We start from the raw sequence: 20465 nt of genomic DNA, 5'->3' as shown, positions 1-20465 counted from the left end.
AACATTATCAACTCATATACTACTACTAAACACCTGTAACTGTCATACTTTATATTCGCATTCAGTGGCTACTTTTATGGACTTCCAAACCAGATTTTACCAAAACAATACCAAGACTACGATTCAGTACTTCAGAGATTATCTTTTTAAGCTCTGAAAAACGTTAAAGTACGGAGAACCTTAGAATATTAGCCGAAAAACAATAAAAGCAGACGGACACATAAACCCAGAAACATCTGGATTCCAGATGAGGACAGCCTTCACATTCCTCAAGCTGAACCCATAAAACACACACAGACACATATGTACTCCAAGCATGTCACAATAAAACTATATTTATAAATTAAAAAAAGAAATCTCCTTAACATGGTTCTTCAAAAAATTCTCCCAATACAATATTGCTGACAAACACTGAAAAATATATTCTCAGTAAAAACAATTTCCGTGAATAATGAAATATCTTCAAGAGACATTTACTGAGAGTAAAAATGTAAAAAAGGACAAAAAAAAAAAAGTTAAGAACCTCCTAATATGCGCTAAAACAGGGCAGATGACAACAGGCATTTCTCTTCAAACTTTGACATTTACGTCCTTGGTTGGACTACATTCACCTTGAAACCTCACACCCATATAGTGTTGTAACTAAATCCCATTCAATTATTGCTATTTCTCTCAAAATCTCTTTTTTTTTGTCCATCCATAAGAGGAAATCTTTCCATTTTCTCCAATAACACGTTTCCCAACTATTTTGAGGTGATTTTGCTCAGTATTTAGTTAAAAAAAAAAGTCTTAATCTGTTCTTGTAAGCAGGAACTGATGTTTTCCTATGCTTTAGTAGACTAATTCTAAGACCTAAGTATTGTTGGGGCTCACAAGCTATTGATTTTTAGGTCAGCACTAATCCTAATTCTAATGGGTTGCACTAGTAGGCCACATTTTTTTTGTAATCCATAAGGCAAAAAACTGTTTGGGCACTTCTGCTTGTAAGTCACATGATGTCGACGAAGAACTCCCCGTTGGCTGTGTTGCAGGAGCGGCGGGAGCCTGTGAGTTCGGGGGGAATGCTGGCGAGAAGGCGGGAGGACGGCGACCCCGGGCCGGCTCGTGCGGATCCCTGCTTCAGGCTGTAGCTGTGAGATCGTGAGCTTCGCACACTGCCCTCGCTGGGTGCCGCCGCCGAGCGCTCGCTGGGGGCTCTGTCTCTGCGGAAGTCAAACTCATGAGCGTCGACCATTTCGCCTCCGCCCCCTATCCTGAAGTCTCCAGCTGCGGTCTTCCCCTCAGTCCTGCTCCAGCTGCAGTTTGAACCGCTGCTCCCTATGGACAGCAACGTTAAAGAAAGTGAGACGCTACTTAAATGAGTTGGGGCCGCACAATATTTGAAAATGACATTGTGATATTTAGTTTTTCTGCAATGTATATTGTGACATGAAAAAAATACAGGAAGCTTCATCAGATGACTTGAAATGCTCCATTTGGAAAATAATGAATCATTCTAGAATGATAGGGCTGATTTTTGGGGGGAGTGCATCAAAATAAAAAATAAAAAGCTGAAAATTTATTTTTTACTCTAAAGACTTTAGGTGCGAAATCCTTTAAGTGCTGAACGATTGGAGAAAAACTTATATTTCAAGTTTTCATAGGCCACATTCACACTGTTTTGGACCAATTCAATTTGACTATAAAATAATCATAATTATTAGTTTTATTGAGATTATTCAATATATTAAACAAAAAAGAAATCCATACATCCATACATAGATCTTAATTTCATTTTTAAACGGTATACCATCAAGCTTTCATCATCAAGCATACCAACATACTTTGTTGAACCTGGAACAACATTCCTGTCTGAATATTTGGTCGTAACCATATCACTACCCCTAAACCTATTGGAACCAATATCTTATCCCTAAAATCAAGGGAGATGACATGTGAATAACACTGACTACGTTTACAAGCTGTCAATATTCGGGTTATGGTCGGGTTAAGGTCACTATATAGGTTTCTGAAACATTCGGAATAACCCGTTTACATGCGTGAGCAGAGAGAGTTACTCCTGTATACATGGAATTTGTAATCAATTGGCAATATCCCGATGTAAACAGCGACGCACGGTTAGCGTCTGGACGTACGGACAACCTTAAGACGCCATATGCGTCATTTCCGATTCTTCTTCCTGTATCCAAAGACAACAACAACAGCAGCAGCACGCGGATAATGAATAGTTCGGGGCAGATAGCGATCGCCTTTGTTTGTGCTTTCCTCCTCGCTCCAAAAGTGTGGTGCTGTGCTGCGTCTCGCCATGTTTACCTCTACTTCTTGTTTACTTCCGGTATACTGCACGCGGGTTTTTGTATGCGCCGTCTCTACTCAAAAGACCAAGATTCCTTGCGAATAGAACATGCGCAGAACACAAATCAATGTTCCTTTTGATGGGGATATGCCGATACGCGTTTACATGACCAAATATTCGGGTTAGAAAAGGGGTACCCCCAGGGATCACATCCGGGTTTTTAAAAACCGGGATATGAGCATATCTGGGTTTTTGCCGGTGTTTACATGGCCGTGCGCGACCGGGTTATTGCTAATATTCCGGTTTTGAACGGGTTATTGGCTGCATGTAAACGTAGTCAGTGATGTAGAAGCACCTAACCTTGGTTGTAAGCCTAAACTTGACAAACTGTAAACTTGTCCTTCAAATCTGATTGGTTGATTGGAATGTTGTTCCAGGACCAACAAAGATGTTGATCCAGGAACATGTTGTACTTGGTGAAATCAGGTTCACCATAAAGAATCCGAGCCGTTCTGAGACTCATGAACAACATCTGTTGTTTGCGCTTCACTGGTAGCACATGTATTCACCAAGGGTTGCATTGACTAGTCGACTTAAATGTTCTGCCATGATGCTTTAAGCTTGAAGTCGACTTGTCAGCTCAAGGTTAAGGCTTATTTGTTAATTTATGACATCATCAGCGACTTGTTGACTTGAATCACATAAATGTGTTAAAAAGTCGTTCAACCCCTAGTATTTACTTACTAAAACCGCAGGCTGCAGGGTTGATCAAATTGCACTAAACCGTATGGCAAAAACTATTTTATTTCGATATGTCGTGCAGCGTGATTTGAGGTTACTCACCTTCACTGTGCTGGCTGCCTGCGCTGCCTCCACCGGCTTCAGAGTAGCTGTGAGCGGCGTCCGCATGGGGATGGGCTGTTGGGTACTGATAAGGGAACGCGGCAGGCCAGGGAGCTTCAGCGGGGTGAAGCAATGGAGCAAGAGTGTCCTGATCAGACGCCCCGCTGGAGCCGTCATGGTCATTCAGAGAGAGATGGGCCATGTCTACAACAAAAGACGGTCCAGTTGATAGAGTGTCGACAAAATGCAAACCTGAATGTACAGTGACGGCAACTTTCACTGGGACAGATGGAAGTTCAGGGCCATGAATAGCTGGAGCCTGAAATAGAATTTTCCCTCGTACTGACAAGCCTACACTAAACATAGCAGTAGAATATTTATATAGCTACATAATCAAACAGAAAATTCGTAAATTCAACATCTGGACTAATAACAACTCAAATCCAAATAGTGGTTTAAAATCCCCTACTAGCTTACAATGAAAGAACGCATTTGTTTTATAAAAATATACAATGGGCAGGGACCATATGTAAACTGTGATATTTCGTTGTGTTAAAGGATTAGCTCAGCCCGAAATTTTAGGATAGGATATATTATAAATTATGTTCATCCGAACCCAAATGACTCTTTCTTCTGTGGAGCACAAAAGGACATGTTTAGACGAATCTCCGAACAACTCTTCTGCATAAAATGAATGCATATTGAAACCACCAAGCCATGTGACTTGTGTTGCAACTTGCTTGAGGCCCGTTGAATCTGACGGAGAGAGAGATCACTCTGATCTCAGCACAGACTTCTGCGGGGACAGGGGTGAAATCACGTTTCCCCCTTGGTAGAAATCGCATTCTGGGGGGTGAAGGTCCCCCTCGGTACACTTTCACGATTAAAATTGCAGGGGCTCAAGAACTTACTTCGCGGCTGTTAAAAAAAGTAAGTTCTATATAGTATGAATGTTTGTAGTATGAAAGTAATCCGGACATCACCTACCAGCATCAGTTGCGTCGCTTCACATGCTATATAGTAGTGAAGTATTCGAGTTTGGACGCAGCGCTAGTATCAATTTCCCTTTTTGAATGACAAATCAGGCTGCGTTCCAGTCCACTTTTAGACACGCACTTGCGAACTTCCCTAAGCACTTCCCCTCGGGGGAATCCCTGGCCCTGCCGCCATTTTGAAGTGCGTTCCACTTCGTGAAGTGGAAGAGGGAAGTTTTATGGACAGACCCTCGCTCCCTCGATTTTGTCTACTTCATATGTACACGTCAGGCAGCTCCATATACCATAATGCAACACGATTGTGACATCAACGCATATTGCGTTTAATTTACCCCACCACAAACAACTCTATGATATATTAATTATATAAAAAATAAAATAAAAAACACACCTATATACATATAGAATGCTGCATTAAACAAAAACAATAAATCAACCCCATAGTGGATTCTAAGTGATCAAGGGCTTGGCACGTTCCAATTCAGCTTATTGCAAAGGTTCCGCCAGTAGTGGGCACTTATGCAACGACGTACATCCGAGTGAACGAGACGGAGGGAAGTTAGTGAGTGAAGGGCATGACAATTTTGGACTGGAACGCAGCCCCAATTTCCCTTTTTGAATGACAAATATAGACTACTGCCACCTGCTGGTATGGAGAGTTATGGAGTGCTAGTTGACAGTCGTCTTTGACGTGTGTTAAAGTGTAACGTTTTGGCCTAGCTGCAGGAAACGCGAGTCGACACCACAGTCGGTTTTGTCTGCGCTAATAACCTACAAAAAGATCCAGACAGGATCTGGCTATGCCATATGATGGCTTTGTGAGAGGATTGAAATTTAAAGCAAAAGCTCTCAGATGGCAAGTCACATGCCACATATTCAAACCATAGGACCACTTTAACTTTTTCATCCATTTCACATTTCCCTGGTCACAGTATGGTTTTATTGTCTGGTAAAGAACAGCTCAGAGATCCATATTTTATGATCTGGTCCACAGAAGAATGAAAGTCCTACAGGTTTGGAGCAACACAAGGGAGAGTAAATGACAGAAATCTCATAAAAGTACTTACTGCCAGAAAGATCTCCAAAGATGTAGTAGCACTGCTCGGAGAAGGTGATTTTGTTGACAGTGTGGCGGATGAAGCCAGCCTTCAACAGGTTGCTGGCGTACTTGCGTGCTTCACGGCGATCTGCAAAGCCCTCCACGTGATGAAACAGCCAGTCAACCACATCAGAGCCTAAAAACCAACATATGCACCCATTATTATATACAGCGGCTCCATGGAGTAGTTTGCTGATGTTTATTTTAAAGTTGTGATAAAATGGAAGTAGCAGATATTTTTCTCTTATATTGTGACACACATCCGAGTATTACAAATATTACTGAAAAAGAAAAAAAACTTAGGGCAGGGACTTGATTCTATGCATCGGTTGTTGACCGTATTCGAGACGTGGGTTCTGCACTAAAAAATTATTGCAAGCTTGCAGTTGATTGTGGCGGGACAGGCTTCAAACCGAATACTGCAGTGTTTATCTTGTTGCTATGTACACTGTAATAAACAATTATTATTTCTGTTATGGAATATTACAGTGTTTATTATAAATGATTTATCCGTGCACATCTTTAATCAATAACACTAACTTCTTCTCCCCATCACAACATCTCTACTGTCCCACTGGTGCGAGGGCGGGTCAATAACATCTGTTTCAGCAACCTGCCACTCACATGACATCACAGCAATTAGCAAACGACAGCGATCAAATGATCCGGTCAATTCCTAATGGACAAAATAAAGTCCCGCCTGAATTTTTTTTCTCGTTTGAAAAGCGGTTTCACAAAAAAGAACGTCAAAGTAGGGAAGAAAAGACAATAAAAAAATCAGTTTCATGCTGACTTGAATATTGGTACAATTACAGGTAAAACTATAATGATGAATTACTACAATCTATCATTTAAATAAAGTGTGTCTTGACCTATGAAAGCATTGGCTATAGTGATCTTCAGCCACATTCTGTCTCGAACTTCCAGTCCTGAGTCAGGACAGGCCATTGCTTTTGCAACTGTTGCCATGTCGCTGTGGACGGACAGGTGGTAGTCATCAAATCCTGCGAGGAGAACAACACACAGTTTACAAAAGAATCTGCCTGGTGGCGAGAAATCAGGACCTCCCACAATCTAGGTTGCTTCACAGTTGTTAAGGTGTTTATTTGTTTAATGCCATATCAGCATCAAAGGTGCCAAATGCCAAAAAAAACTATTAACAATTATATTTATATACAATTAAAATTTTACAACATTACAAAAACTACATGAAATATTAGAGTTTCATTTTTCACCCATTTTGTCATTTGCAAGTTAGAACTAGTAAGTCTGATCACAAGAAAATTAACAGTACAACTCTCCTCAACAAACCGCATAATTTGAGGTATTCATTTCTATAACAAATGTTGTGGGATGAATTACATGCCAAAATGTGGGTCTGATCAAATCCATAAGCCTAGGTATAAGCAATCATAATAGTGAAGTCTTATAGGGATAGTTCACCCAAAAATTAAAATTCTGGAATCATTTACTAACCCTCATGTCATTCCAAACCCGTAAGACTTTCGTTCATCTTCTGAACACAAATGAAGATCTTTTTGATAAAATCTGAGAGCTTTCTGTCCCTCCATTGACCGTCTATGCAACCACCACTTAGACGCTTCAAAAAGTTCATAAAGAGATCGTAAAACTTATCCATATGAATTGAGCAGTTCACAGTGATGGAGTTTTAGGACACCATTAGGTCACTTGATGGAGTTTTTCGGTTCCTTGCCACTGTTGCCTTTGGCTTGCTCAGTTGGGGATATTTTGGGGATACTTAATTTAATTTGATCAATCAATAAATTCCTCTTAAAAAAAACTTTGTTGTATTATTTTTATTTAATTCTGTGAAGCTGCTTTGATACAATCTGTATTGTGAAAAGCGCTATACAAATAAACTTGACTTGACTTGACCTGACTTGACAGTGACACGATCACTTCATATAATGACCAGATTCAATTTAGGCTTTTATTCAGATAGAAACATTCATCAACTGAGGTTCATTCTCGTGTTACGCAGCACGTTTGAACCAATGAGGTTTGTTCTCATGCGCCAAGCAGGTTTGGATGAGCTTCTGTTTATGTTCACTGATCAATGTTTATATATGAATAAAATACTAAATTATATCTGTACATCATTTAAAGCGATCGAGTGACTTAACTTTTTGAAGCGTCAAAGTGGTAGTTGCGCAGCTGTCAATGGAGGGACAGAAAGCTCTCAGATTTCATAAAAAAAATATGAATTTGTGTTCAGAAGATGAACGAAAGTCTTGCGGGTTTGGAAAGACATTAGGGTTAGTAATTAATGACAGAATTTTCATTTTTGGGTGAACTAAACTTTTAAAGATTTCCAAGCTGTGTGCAATAACATCTGGAGGAGAGTGAACAGCAGATGTCTTACTCTCAGTCTCTGGGATGGAGCTGGAGATGGAGGAGCTGGTGGAGGTGACTGTGCTCATGGAAGGACTTATGCCGTAGGCAGGATAGACACCCGTCATGGCTGCCGTATGGGACACCCAGGCTGCAGGGTCAATGGGCCGGATGGGTTCACCTGGGACAGAAGGCAACAAGTACTCAACAAAGCTATACAAAAGAGTTTGCGTTTTCACCACAACAAGTTTTACAAACCACCAAAGCTGCATTTTTTAAAAATAAAAAATGCAGTTAAATCTAATACTGTCAAATATTATTACATAGTTACATAACAGTTATTTTCTATTTTAGTATATTTTAAAATGTAATTTATTCCTGTGACGGCAAAGCTGAATTTACTGAATTACTCCAGTCTTCAGTGTCACATGATCCTTCAGAAATTATTCTATTATGATGATTTGCTGCTCAATAAACATTTATTATCATTATCAATGTTGTGATATGTTGTGCTACTCAATATTTTTTGTGGAAACTGTGATTTTTTTTTTAAGGATTCTTTGATGAATAGAAAGTTCAAAAGAACAGCATTTATTTGAAATCGAAATATTTTGTAACAATATAAATTAATTTGCCACTTTTGATCAATTTATTGCATCCTTGCTGAATAAAATGCTTAATTTCTTTTAAAACGAATATTATGGTCCTTTTGTGTGTAAATGAGTGTGTGAGAGGGACAAATTGAACACTCACTCCTCGGCAAAGCAAAGCAACTGTTAGGGTTTGGGTCCCAGCATTTGGCCACGGTAAGCGACACGGGCCTGCAAAAAAAAAAAAAAAAAAAGTGCAGTTGTTATCACACTTTTGTTGATCAGCTAAACATAAGTGAGAATGTTTTGTAATATGACTCACCCAGGCTTATGCACGATCTCCCTCAGCACTCGTACGGCATCATCGTTGCACATGTTCTCAAAGTTGATGTCGTTCACCTGTGAGAGGAAACGGTAATATGAACTGATACAACCAGATTCCTAACCTGAACAGGTCTCCATCCAAACCTCACCTGCAGCAGCATGTCACCAGGCTCGATCCGCCCATCGGCCGCCACCGCTCCGCCCTTCATTATAGAGCCGATGTAGATGCCTCCGTCGCCTCGCTCGTTGCTCTGACCAACGATACTGATGCCCAGGAAGTTATACTTCTCTAAATGAGGTCAAGCGAGAGAGGTTTCAGGCAACTTGTTGACTTTAATAATATGTTGCACATCTATACACAGGGGTTTACCTCAATACAAAGTAAAATTCTAGCTTCCGGCCAAACGGCCATATATTCATGGGTTTCATCCGGTCCCTTTCCACAGGTGTATAAAATCAACCACCTAGATTATGAATGCAGACTGCATTGTGCTTGATTAATACACCTGTGGAAAGGGACCGGATGAAATCCATGAATAGTCGACTTGCGTATAAAGAGCAACTTGTTTGGCCAGAAGCTAGTTATTTTACTTTATAAAGTTTTAAATATGGATAATTTTCATACACAAACGCATCACTTCACTTCAGAAGGCATTTATTAACCCCTCAAAGCCGTGCGGAGCACTTTTATGATGGATAGATGCACTTTTATGGACTTCAAAACAGAATGACTAGAATGACTTGAGGGTGAGTAAATATTGGGCTTATTTTCATTTTTTGGGGAACTATCCCTTTAATATTTTTATGGCACTCAAGGCTGCTGTACTGGGAATACATTCAGAGTTTAATTAAAAGGAACAAAACCATATAATGCAAACTCACCCATATTTAAAGTGACAGTGATGATATTCAGCGACATGGTGGAGTCAGTGATGCTACTGAAAGAAGACGACTGTGGAGAGAGAGAGACAAAGTCATTTTAATATATAATGGTTTGTATACATGTTATTTGACACTTAATTCTTTCCTTTTTTTTCTTCTTTTTTTTTTTTTTTTACATTTTGCCATCGCCAGAATTATTCACTTTCATTTTTTTTATTCAACATTCTCACAAAACTTTCATGGCCCCTAGAATATTTTGTTGTATGAATATCTGAACATTTAACATGTTTAAAAAAAAAAAAAAAAAAAAAAAAAAAAAAAAAATGTTTTATACCTTTTCTTTTTTGCATTCTTTTTCTATCAACACCTGAATGTGGGCAAGTTTCATTAAAAAAGCTGAGAAAATCGAGCTTTTGTCTAAAGGCCCGTACACACCGGGACGAATTTCGCGCGCGATATTCGCCGACGTTTAACGCCTCGTGACTAAACAAAGGGCGCCAATGTGACTGTGCACACCGACGCGAAAAACGCCACGCGTAAAAGCGTAATTTTTTTTTAAACGCCTCGGGTTTGTTTTTTTGGTTTGACGCGCCGCGTCAAAAACTATCCGACCAATGAGATTGGCGCTTTTGCTCACGTGTCTGGAGCTTCTGAAGTTACAGTAAAACACAACTTGGGGGCGCTCAAACACAAAACGGTCTTGCTGAGCACACATACGTAACAGCGAAGAAGATATACGCCAAGTAGCGTCTACACTGCCCATAGACAGACACTGCCGGGAAGAAATGACTAGGAAGATGCAAGGCAAGATGAATGTAGAGCTGCTGGTCTCGTTGGTGTCGGAATAAAGAACTATATGACAAACGCGACAGCGACTACAAAAATCTTGTTAAAAGAGAACTGTTATGGAGTGGTATTGCAGAGTATAGACTGTTATGGAGTGGTATTGTATTTCTGTTTTACATTAAGCGCCATCTAATGTCAGGGAATGAATTTGCATGTTCACTCGGCTCATCGTCAGCGAAAAACGCGTTGAAAAACGCTGGCGAATAACGCGCGCCGATATTCGTCCCGGTGTGTACGGGCCTTAAGACTACATCCGACAGTAGAGTCGATTCAGTCCATTAACACCCCCAAAGCTTGAACAGTCCTTTACCTTGTCCTGGGTCGACATTTCATTCTGTAACAGTTTTGATTTATTAACATTTTTGAGTTTTGATACTTTCATCACTTGTTTCTGCTTCTTCGCCTGTGTTTTGATCCGCAGATTCTCTACTCTTTCATAAGATGTTTAATATCGCCCCCCTACTGTATAACAGTGAAAAAAAACATGGATTGCCGGAAAATTCCGTCAATGGCGGGGAAAGAGTTAAGAGCTCTGTCCACTGTCTCACCCTGTCCATTTGCTGGGCTTTGGGTCTGCGCCTCCGCCGGCGATGTCGTCTCAACAGCTTGGACGAGCCACTTTGCTCAGTAACACTGCTAAAACTGAGAAACAAGTGTCAGAGTTTACATGAGCATTTCATTCTGTTTCAAGTCAATAGTAATGTAAAACAGATGTGAAGAAGATACTAAGGAACTGTAAAGACTATAAAGGGTTAGTTTACCCAAAAATGTCATTTCTGTCATTTATTTCTCTTGTCGTTTGTTCCTAGACATTCGTTCATCTTCGAAAGACAAATTAAGAAATTTTTAACGAAACCTGAGATTTCTCTGATTCCATTGAAAGGCCATCAAATATTTGAAATCCCCCAAAATCCATGAAGAGATTGTAAAAGTAGTCGATATGAATTGAGCAGTTTAACACAAGTCTTCTGAAGAAACACGGTTGCTTTATATGATGATGAGATTTCTTTTAGGCTTTTATTCATATTTAAACATTGATCAACGCACATATTCAAATATTGTAAATAGAAGCTCAAACATGATAATTGAGGGGCAAGAAATGATCTGACCTGACCCGTCAAGCAAGCCAGTGTTATTTTAGACTTATGAATATTTTAAGTTTTATGTAAAGTTTTAATGAGTTTTATTTTATTTCTGCTTTAACTCAATTAGCAAAAAATATAATTTTTTTTACGCTGTGCAAGCATGTTTAAGCTTCTACAAGAACCAGCAAGGTTTGTTCTTGAACGTCAAGTAAGTACAATTTACTTGCCGTTTATCATATTTGATGTTATTAGTTTTTGTGGAATGGACTTGCAATGGAGGAACAGAAATCTCTCAGTATTTCACTGAAAATATTGAGGATGAATACAGGTTTGAAATGACATGAGGGTGGGTAAAAGATGACTGAATTTTCATTTTTTAATAAACTATCCCTCTAACAGCTCTGATTCTTTCTGATCGATTGTTCTTTTAGTACTTTTCAGGGAGCAACCAATCAATATATACTACACATTGTATTATTATTATTAAAAGTACATTTATTACCACAAAACAACTTCTTCAGCATGTTCTGAGAAATAACCAGTTTTCGATTCCCGACCCTATCGACAGCATTAATCTACATTTACTTGAAACAATTTCCCAAATCTCCACAAACCATATTTATGATTGCCCACATATGCCATCGAGTCTGAGCTGTGACAAACCATTGGAGCTCGCTGTGATCGTAATCATATTGAGCGCATTGGTTTGGGAACGAACAAATGCTGTGAGACCCACCGGCTGGTGGAGCCGTCATCCGAGTCAAAACAGCTGCTTGATTCCAGTTCACTGCTCATGAGGGAAGAACGGCTGTCACAGACGTCATAACCTCCCAGATCCACGCCTCTGCCTCCCCGTGAGTAGCCATTCTGCCTTCCTCCTACAGAGACCAACATTAATGATCACTGATTCAAGTGTGGATTTGTCTTTAAATTCTTAAATAGGAATAGCTATTACTATTAAATATGAACCTTTTACATGGCAGGTCTCACAAAGCACAAGACATGCAGTGAGAAGTGAGGTGACACATACCAGAGTGCTCATGTGAGTGTTTCCTGCGCGATCTGTCCCTCTCCCTCCGGTGTGACACCACTGAATCCGTCTCCGTCTCATCGTCCACACCATGCCGGCTGCCAGCAGCCTTTGGACTGTGTGGGAGAGAAGGTTAAAGATTACAGAAACAAAAAGACTGTGAGAACATTTTCCTTATTTTGAGTTTTACTGCCAACTTGTTATATGATCTGATCATTTGATCAAAACACGTACTGGAAGGACGGGGGTCTGGAATCTCCAATGCCTTGGCTTCTCTCGTGAGATGGCGGCCGCTCGGACTGACTCTCTGCCACTGAACATCCATCTGAGTGGGAGCCGTCTGAGGACACCAGCTATTAACATACACAAAAGAACAAATATTGTCAAGAGCAGTTCACACACTGTAACCTGAAGTGGTTATGAACCAAGACATGGTTAAAAATGGTTTCTGCTTATCAGAATTGCTTCAGTTCAATACTCCTATACTAGGATCTCTAAATATAAAAACATATTACAATACCCAAAACTTCATATATGGCTTATAAGATGGTTCCAGATCCCAAGAGAACTTCTTCTATTGCTGGACAAGCAACTTAAACAAAACAGCGCAATAAGAACAGCAAATTGAATTGAATGTAAAGTGGGAAAGGAAAGAAAAAGCTAGTTTAAGACACATGTGCCAAGATCTTAGTGTATTCTTTGTATTCATGTTGATCTCATATGGTTTTGAATTGTTTTGTGCCATTTCCAACAAAAAGTTTAAATTTAATGACAGTAGGGCATGTTGCGGTCCAAGGCCTCTCCCACCAGTCTGCTATGGATACGCTTGACCAGTGTCAAATACAGACTCTTGCTTTAGTAGGAAATACTTCCAAGCAAACTTTTATTCATAATGGTGTCAACATCAAGAATTCAAAGAGTAAACATTTAGCAGGAGTGAGTTATTTTCGGGGAAGGATCTAGCGCGTTCTAGACACTGCTGACTACAAACACTGAGATTATTCATATTTTCCGGCACATTCCAAACTGAATGACAACGAACACAGTGTTTTAGGCCAACCGGTGGGGAAAAACTGAAAGAAACTGCCATTCGCATGCAAGTAAAGCTGTTGCCATAGTGTTACATTTTTACCATAATGCAGTTTAAAGAGTAGACAAAGTACGAAACAAATTCAATGATAAAACTTCTCTTACAATAAATGTTCTATTAATAACCCTCTGTCGATCCGACTGTCTGTGTGCAGGGATACAAAAATGCGGAAATCATCTGGCGGACTTTTGCTGACGAATAAACTTGAATTTTAATGAGTAAACATTCTTCGTTCACATATACTACCAACATTGTAACAAAAGCGGGCTGAAGACCAGCGAATTTTCAATTTAAATATAAATGTGAAGCTCATAAAACAAAGCCTATGCAGCGTAGCGTACCAAAGTCTTTGATTAGCTGCATCACACCGAAGTGAACCTTAAGCAGGCATGACTGGCAGCCTCTTTGAAAAATACAAATACAGCAGTGTCAGCACTCAAGAGAACCGGGAATGGGCTGAATTAAAAGGCTGATCTATTATGCAAGGAGCACCAGGGAATTAAGATGCGAGGCTGGACGGGATGTGTGTGTGTGTGTTTCTGTTCTCACCCAGCAAATCACACGGCCATTGTAACAGGGAAGCTTTGCATTGTCGTCAGTGATTTCCTCCTTGACCACCCTGCAGAAACACAAGAAACAGAGAAACACAATCAGAACAGACAGGTCTTATTTAACAACCACAGTCTGTGTGTGAAGTGTAAAATAACGGAAGATCAGCTTTAGAGATCCCCAGAGTGTCTGGGAATAAATTAGAATACGTAAATGAGACTGCCATTAAATGAAAGAAAGGACGGGTTGGATCAGAAACGCATTAATCAGATAAGCATTGCACACACGTGCTCACAAAACACACAAAGGACTGAAGAACAAATGGAAGAGCTGAGGGAGACTCCACCAGATACGATTCAAAACTCATGAAATCAAAGTTATTTCAGATATTCAATGAAATTTACCACTAGAATGTTGCGTTTGCAAGCCTGTATGAAAAAAAAAAACCTGTTTGTTCGAATGCTCGTATGTAAAACAAATGCAAGCTCACATTATGCTCACAACCTACAAGACTGTAATATGACACTCCAAATTAAAACAATTATAATTTAGAATCAGTTCGCCCAGCAATGCTTGAAATGAAAAGATTTAAACAATTAGATGTATTTGCATCACACTTATTTGAGTAAAACAAAAAAGTCAGATTTTCAGCCAACATCTAGAACATAACCAGAAAAATGTATAATCACTGAAGTAATTTCCTCAACTTTTTCATTACTTTTCCAGGGCTGTGTTTCCCAAAAGCACGGTAAGCCAAAGTAGATCGTACAACCATTGCCATCAATGGTCTCTATGATCAACTTAGCTCACAATGCTTTTGAGAAACGCAGCCCTGGCCTGAAAATAAATAAATAAATAAATAAAAATCCAATGTCCAATTGTGGAAACAGGTCAAAGGTTTTTGTTTTTCAAGACTGAATTTGTAGGAATCTAATAAGAAAAGTATATATAACTGTCCAAAGTTCCTAACTTTTTCCCCCAACTTTTACATATTCAAAAGCACCATATAGACATTTCCATGTAGACTCTGAATTAATATTATATACACTATAGTTCAAAACTTTGGAGTCACAAAGTTTTTTTGTAGATGTAGAAATTAATATTTTTATTCAGCAAGGAAGCATTGCATTTATCAAAATGAACAGAACGGCTTTTACAGTGACACAAAAAATATATATATTCAAATAAATTCTGTTCTATTAAACTTTCTATTATCAAAGAATCCTGAAAAAAATTATCAGTTTCCAAAAAAAAAAAAAAAAAAAGCAGCACAACTGTTTTCAACACTGATGTTTCTTGAGCATCAACTCAAACGGGAACTGTAAAGTTTGTCACAGCACAAGACAAACTTCCCAAGTGAACCATCTTCTACAAACTGTGGGACAAATCAAAATGATTTTCCGTGGTGTTGAATTATACGCTGCAGATGCTTAAATCCACACTATTTCTTAATTCTATACTACTGCTTTGTAACAAACTACCTGTATTGATGTGCATTGTGCACACAGAAAAAAAGTGTCATTCATTCACAAACACTCCAAATCCAATAATAACATTTACAAATGTGTAAAAAGCCTAGCTTTGTTGAGTTGACAGACATGTAAAACATCAATAGAGACAGATTCAATTGAGCTATTTGTTTCCATTTGGCAGAAATCGGAGCCTGCCCTTCAACGACGAACATCTTTAAGCTTTTAATGAACTTTGTTGAAGGGGAGTTAAAGGGAGGGGAATGGGACGATAGCCTATTTCACTGGAAAAGGCCGTAAAGCTGCCAGTGCTGAAGCGATCAGGGCATTCCACAGCGAGCCTGCAGTTGTTCCAAGTCAACATTCTTTCGGCTAATGAAACAGACAGACAGGACAAGAACACTAGCCAGGTCTCCAAATGTGACTGATTCACAGCTACAGTAGTTAAAAGATACAGGCAACCCTTTATACAATGCTTAACAGACAGAACTCGTGCACTTTGAAAGGCATAGTTCACCCAAAAAAGGAAATTCAGTAATCATTTACTCGCCCTCATGTTGTTACAAACCTGTATGAGTTTCATTCTTCTGTTGAACACAAAAGAAGATATTTTGAAGAATATCAGTAACCAGTAACAGTTGATGGACCCCATTGACTTCGTAGTGTTTTTTTTTTTGTTTTTTTCTACTATGGAAGTCAATGGGGCCCTTTAAATCTGGACACAGGCTTAGTAAAAAATAATAATAAAGCAAAGTTTCATGACATTTTCAATCACTTCAACGTACATAAAAGTGATCTGTTAAACACTATATATTGTAATAATGCCGAGATATAACGAAAACGTCCAATAAGACATTTCACTCACTGCCTTTTAGCCTATACAAGCACTCACAAAGAGAATTTTCTACCCAATGATATATTTAATTTACCCTTAATTAATTTCCAGGACTTTTCATGCCTGTACATCACTTCTATTTGACCATTCTGGACCTGATATACAGGTCCAAATATGAACATGCCCGCTTTTTGGTGACCATGTTAATGAAGGCCCAAATAAGTCAAAGAGTTCACAGCTACTTCAAAGGCCTTTAAGTGATGGAAACGTTGAGAAAAGTGTGGCTAACGACCAAGACCATAATATAATCCGTTAAGCGCATCCAAAATTCAATATAGCCTAAACGCACCTCGAATGTTTTGGTCAAAAAAATTATTTGGGGTGCATTATGGTCGTTGAACCGCGCATGCGCACTGCACATTCAAATAGATTCTACTGTACTACTCTTGAATCGGGGTGGAAAATTCCTCAAAGTGTTAGTTAAAGGGGTTGGTTTCGGCGATACTCGCTCTCGAATGTTCTGACACTAAGGTGCTTTGAGGAAAAAAAGAAAATACTTTAGGAACCGGATCTGAGCACAATAAGCGTAAAGAAACACCAAAACCACGAGTGCTTTTTGTGTAGTCATGGCAATTTAGACTGACGCTGGAGAACATTTAAGGAGGACGGATCCTGAACAACTCCCTCCTGTGATACTCTCTGGCTGTGCTCTCCAACCATTCACATAACTATAACTACACCCAAGATCGTGCCGTCAGGCCAAAAGCCATATTTGAGAGTAATCCAGTCTTAAAATGGATGCCGTCGACAATTGAACAGGACCCAACATTTACCCCTGCTGAACTCCGCGCGCGCACATACACACACACACACACACAGTACATTTTGACTCATTTTCACACACACACAAGCGCGTCCAACGGAATTAATGAGGGATATATTATATCAGCCTGGATCATGGCAGTCGATCCCTGATCCAAACAAGAGGAGAAAGCGTGTGAGGAGCTGGAATTGTATGTAAACCCCGAGAAAACATGCACAAGTGCTAAGAAAACTAATGTAACGTTACGGTAGGCTCACCCAAAGTCATCGTCCATAGATTTAAAGAAAAACTTGTAGTTTGGTTTCTTGAGAGCATTTTTCAGGTCCAAAAGAGTGACCCTTTCGGCAGGGATGGGCAGTTTGACCAGGTATGGAGTTTCCTGGTCGTCGAGATGGTAGATAACTTTAGTCTCCCCCATTGCAGACCGCTGGGGAGAAGTAATCGGCGGTCATCCAGCGCAGGGGGTTCCCCTGATGCCCCTCCAGAATGGGTTTTTGCTCGCTTACACCCGCCAGTTGACTTTTTTTTTGTTGCTAATCCCGTTCTTTCTCCTCCGGAGTTCCCAGGAATCTTCGATATCAGCGCAAATATTCCATGAGCTGACTGGTTTAAAAGGCGATTACTGATCCATACTCTTATTTCACTCTATCCCGCCTGTTGAGAACAGAGAATAATCCGTGAAATGTGTGATAAAGAAGCTTATTTTGGTCAGGAATGCCGAGGCTACTCGGAGAGCTTCCCTGTGCTCTCCTTACAGAGGAATTGTATTGCTTTCATTGACGCTGACTGCCCGGGGAAACGCGCTCCCCCTAGCGGAGAGGGGTGGTAGGTGTGAAAACAGTTACGTGGGGTCATTCTACTAAAAAGATGCCATTTGGAGATTGGGGTAAGTTGAGCCGCTTTTCTAAGTTGGCCTATTGGCAAGTAGAAATGAGAAGAAGCCTAATTATGGATATCTAATATTAACTGGAATCACATACAGCCATAAAAACTTGACTGAAAAGAGTGGCCCAGTGGCACAACATGCCATGTGTTCAGTCAGGGGTAAACTGTGTCATGTCTAGATCGAGATAAGTGTGATTGAAGCGCATATTAAATAAATAAAATGGGAGCATAATGCATGATTTTCACAAATAATTATGAATGCATTTGCTCACTCTTAAGTCTTATTTTTGCTGCATATGATTCAGTTTCCCTTTAAAATATCCACTAGACTTAGAGGGTTATGATGAAACATTTTGGTTTTCTTAAGAAGATGTTTATAAAATCCTTTACTGGACTGAAAGACATTTTTATTCCACATATCCATCAAAGTTTTTGTGAAATGTAAAAAGTATAGGGAAACATGTGGAGATAAAAGCTAGCATTTTGTCTTAATTCTCTCATTTTTCACTAATAAAAATACTTTTTTTCTTTTTACATCTGTACAATCTACCATATCTGTTGATAAAAAGTTGTATCTCTTGATGAAACTAAACCTGTATATAGTTCACATTAAAGTAGGTTAGATAAAATTGGAGAAAATACAACCACTTGACCTGGTTTATAATTGCTGTGGTTTGCAGGAAGATTAGTCTTAGCTGTATCATATAACACTGTGTAATCACAGGGAGACGCTATTAGTCATTAGTCACATGAAATGTTCATATCAACTCCCAGAATGTCCTTTAAATGTCACTTTTTTGGGGGATAATTCATGTGTACCAATTATGCCGTGGCGTAAATTTAAATGTAGCAAGATTAAGCAAATTTAGACAGGTGTAAACTTCATATCGTACATGTTGTTGAATTGCCAATACATAACATGAAATTGTATTGCTAAAATATGAGCCATCAATTAATAAATTAATAATTTTCACCAAAATTGTAGCAGTGTGGTAAAGTCTGTCAGATGCTTTGGGTTTAACACTGTCAGTGGCTCAACTAATATCGATTGAAAAGGGGAAATATTTCATATTTCTCTGAAACCTTGATGGTTAGAATTTGGAATAATGATCCCTTAGTTTGTTCACTAAAAGATTTTGTAAACATTACCTAAAGGTAAAGGATTTAGCTGTCTCTAAGGGGCCATTTTTTATGACAGTTTTCAACTACATTTAAATATTCTGAATTATACATTTTCCTGACTGATTTATGGATATGTTAGTAAATCGGAGTCTATAGTCTACATTCTTGGTGTACACAAATCAAATGTTTTTATTCCAAATGTAAATCATTCTGGTGTTAAATAAAACAAATAATCCCAAATAATTCCCCCCTTTTTGAAAAGTCATTTCTATGACTCTGCAGACATCATGATTTATTTTTTACTAATTTCTCTGCCCTAGAGGACAACATTGGTAAAAAAGTGGCACAATTTAGGGACCATTTACACAACACTGCTTTCAATTAAAGACTTGAAAAAACTAACATGTGGAAATTGCTTATTAAAAAGAGAAAGGTTTGGGCTATTTGCTTTTCATGAGGTGTACCACAAAATATTAAAAGACCTCAAAACACAACAACATTTTAAGCAGGTTTTATCGAAAGTACACTATATTGTCAAAAGTGTTGGGACGTCTGCCTTCGCATGCACATGAACTTTAATGCCATACCATTTGTAATCCGTAGGGTTTAACCCTCGTGCACTGTTCGATTTCTGTGTACAGCCTGAATGGTGCGGGTCAAATCGACCCTAATTGGATTCAATGCAATTTTCCCAAAACCACACAATGAAAAACAAAGAATCAGGTATAAACATTAAACTTTTAATATCAACACTTATCAAACATTACAACTTATATCTGAACTTATATCATGAAAATGTTTTTAAACACTTTTTTTTTTTGGACAAAATATGAAAAAACAGCACTGACTTTTGCATATTCCTTTTTCCCCAACTTTTTTATTAACATTTATGCTCAAAACATCATAACTGAACTATTGACTATTACTGTTTAATGAAATTAAAGTTTACTTTTGCCAAGTTGTCTCATCTTTTGTTCTGCTTACTCATGTCATAAATTCAAGAAATTATTTGAGCACACAGCAGGTGTGCTTTTTGTATACTCATTTCTTGCTCTAAACACACAAAGCTGCTTGGTCACTGATCAACCAGTCACAATGAAATTAGGGATGGGACGGTATGAAAATTTCATATCACGATTATAGTGACCAAAATTATCGTGATTATATTATCACGGTTTTGTTAAAACGAGATGAAAGTGTTCAAAAAGAACTGATGCTCACACTAAAAACAGTTTAATATTTCAAAATCAACAAACAACAAATAAAACAATGCTCTATGCAATTTTTTTAAGCAATTTTATATTCTGTGGCATTTCCTTTCTTATAATGACCGTCGTCAATAACAACGCA

General features: G+C 38.8%; 1 protein-coding gene across 1 annotated transcript; it reads right to left on the bottom strand.

The window, feature by feature from the left end:
- Positions 1 to 306: 306 nt before the first annotated feature.
- dvl3a (dishevelled segment polarity protein 3a) lies at positions 307 to 17902 on the bottom strand. The gene is made up of 15 exons (XM_082173791.1): positions 17366 to 17902; positions 13982 to 14051; positions 12577 to 12695; positions 12343 to 12458; positions 12049 to 12190; positions 10776 to 10869; positions 9382 to 9451; positions 8649 to 8788; positions 8498 to 8574; positions 8339 to 8406; positions 7617 to 7766; positions 6106 to 6237; positions 5202 to 5369; positions 3140 to 3343; positions 307 to 1317 (listed from the first exon to the last, which is right to left on the bottom strand). The coding sequence occupies exons 1-15, from the start codon at positions 17524 to 17526 to the stop codon at positions 989 to 991; spliced, it is 2040 nt and encodes a 679-aa protein (XP_082029917.1). The 5' UTR covers positions 17527 to 17902; the 3' UTR covers positions 307 to 988.
- Positions 17903 to 20465: the final 2563 nt, after the last annotated feature.

The sequence above is a fragment of the Leuciscus leuciscus genome (genome assembly GCF_965113295.1).
Source record: "Leuciscus leuciscus genome assembly, chromosome: 6".
In the NCBI taxonomy this organism is placed as follows: Eukaryota; Metazoa; Chordata; class Actinopteri; order Cypriniformes; family Leuciscidae; genus Leuciscus; species Leuciscus leuciscus.
This window is presented reverse-complemented; position numbering and strand designations above follow the sequence as displayed.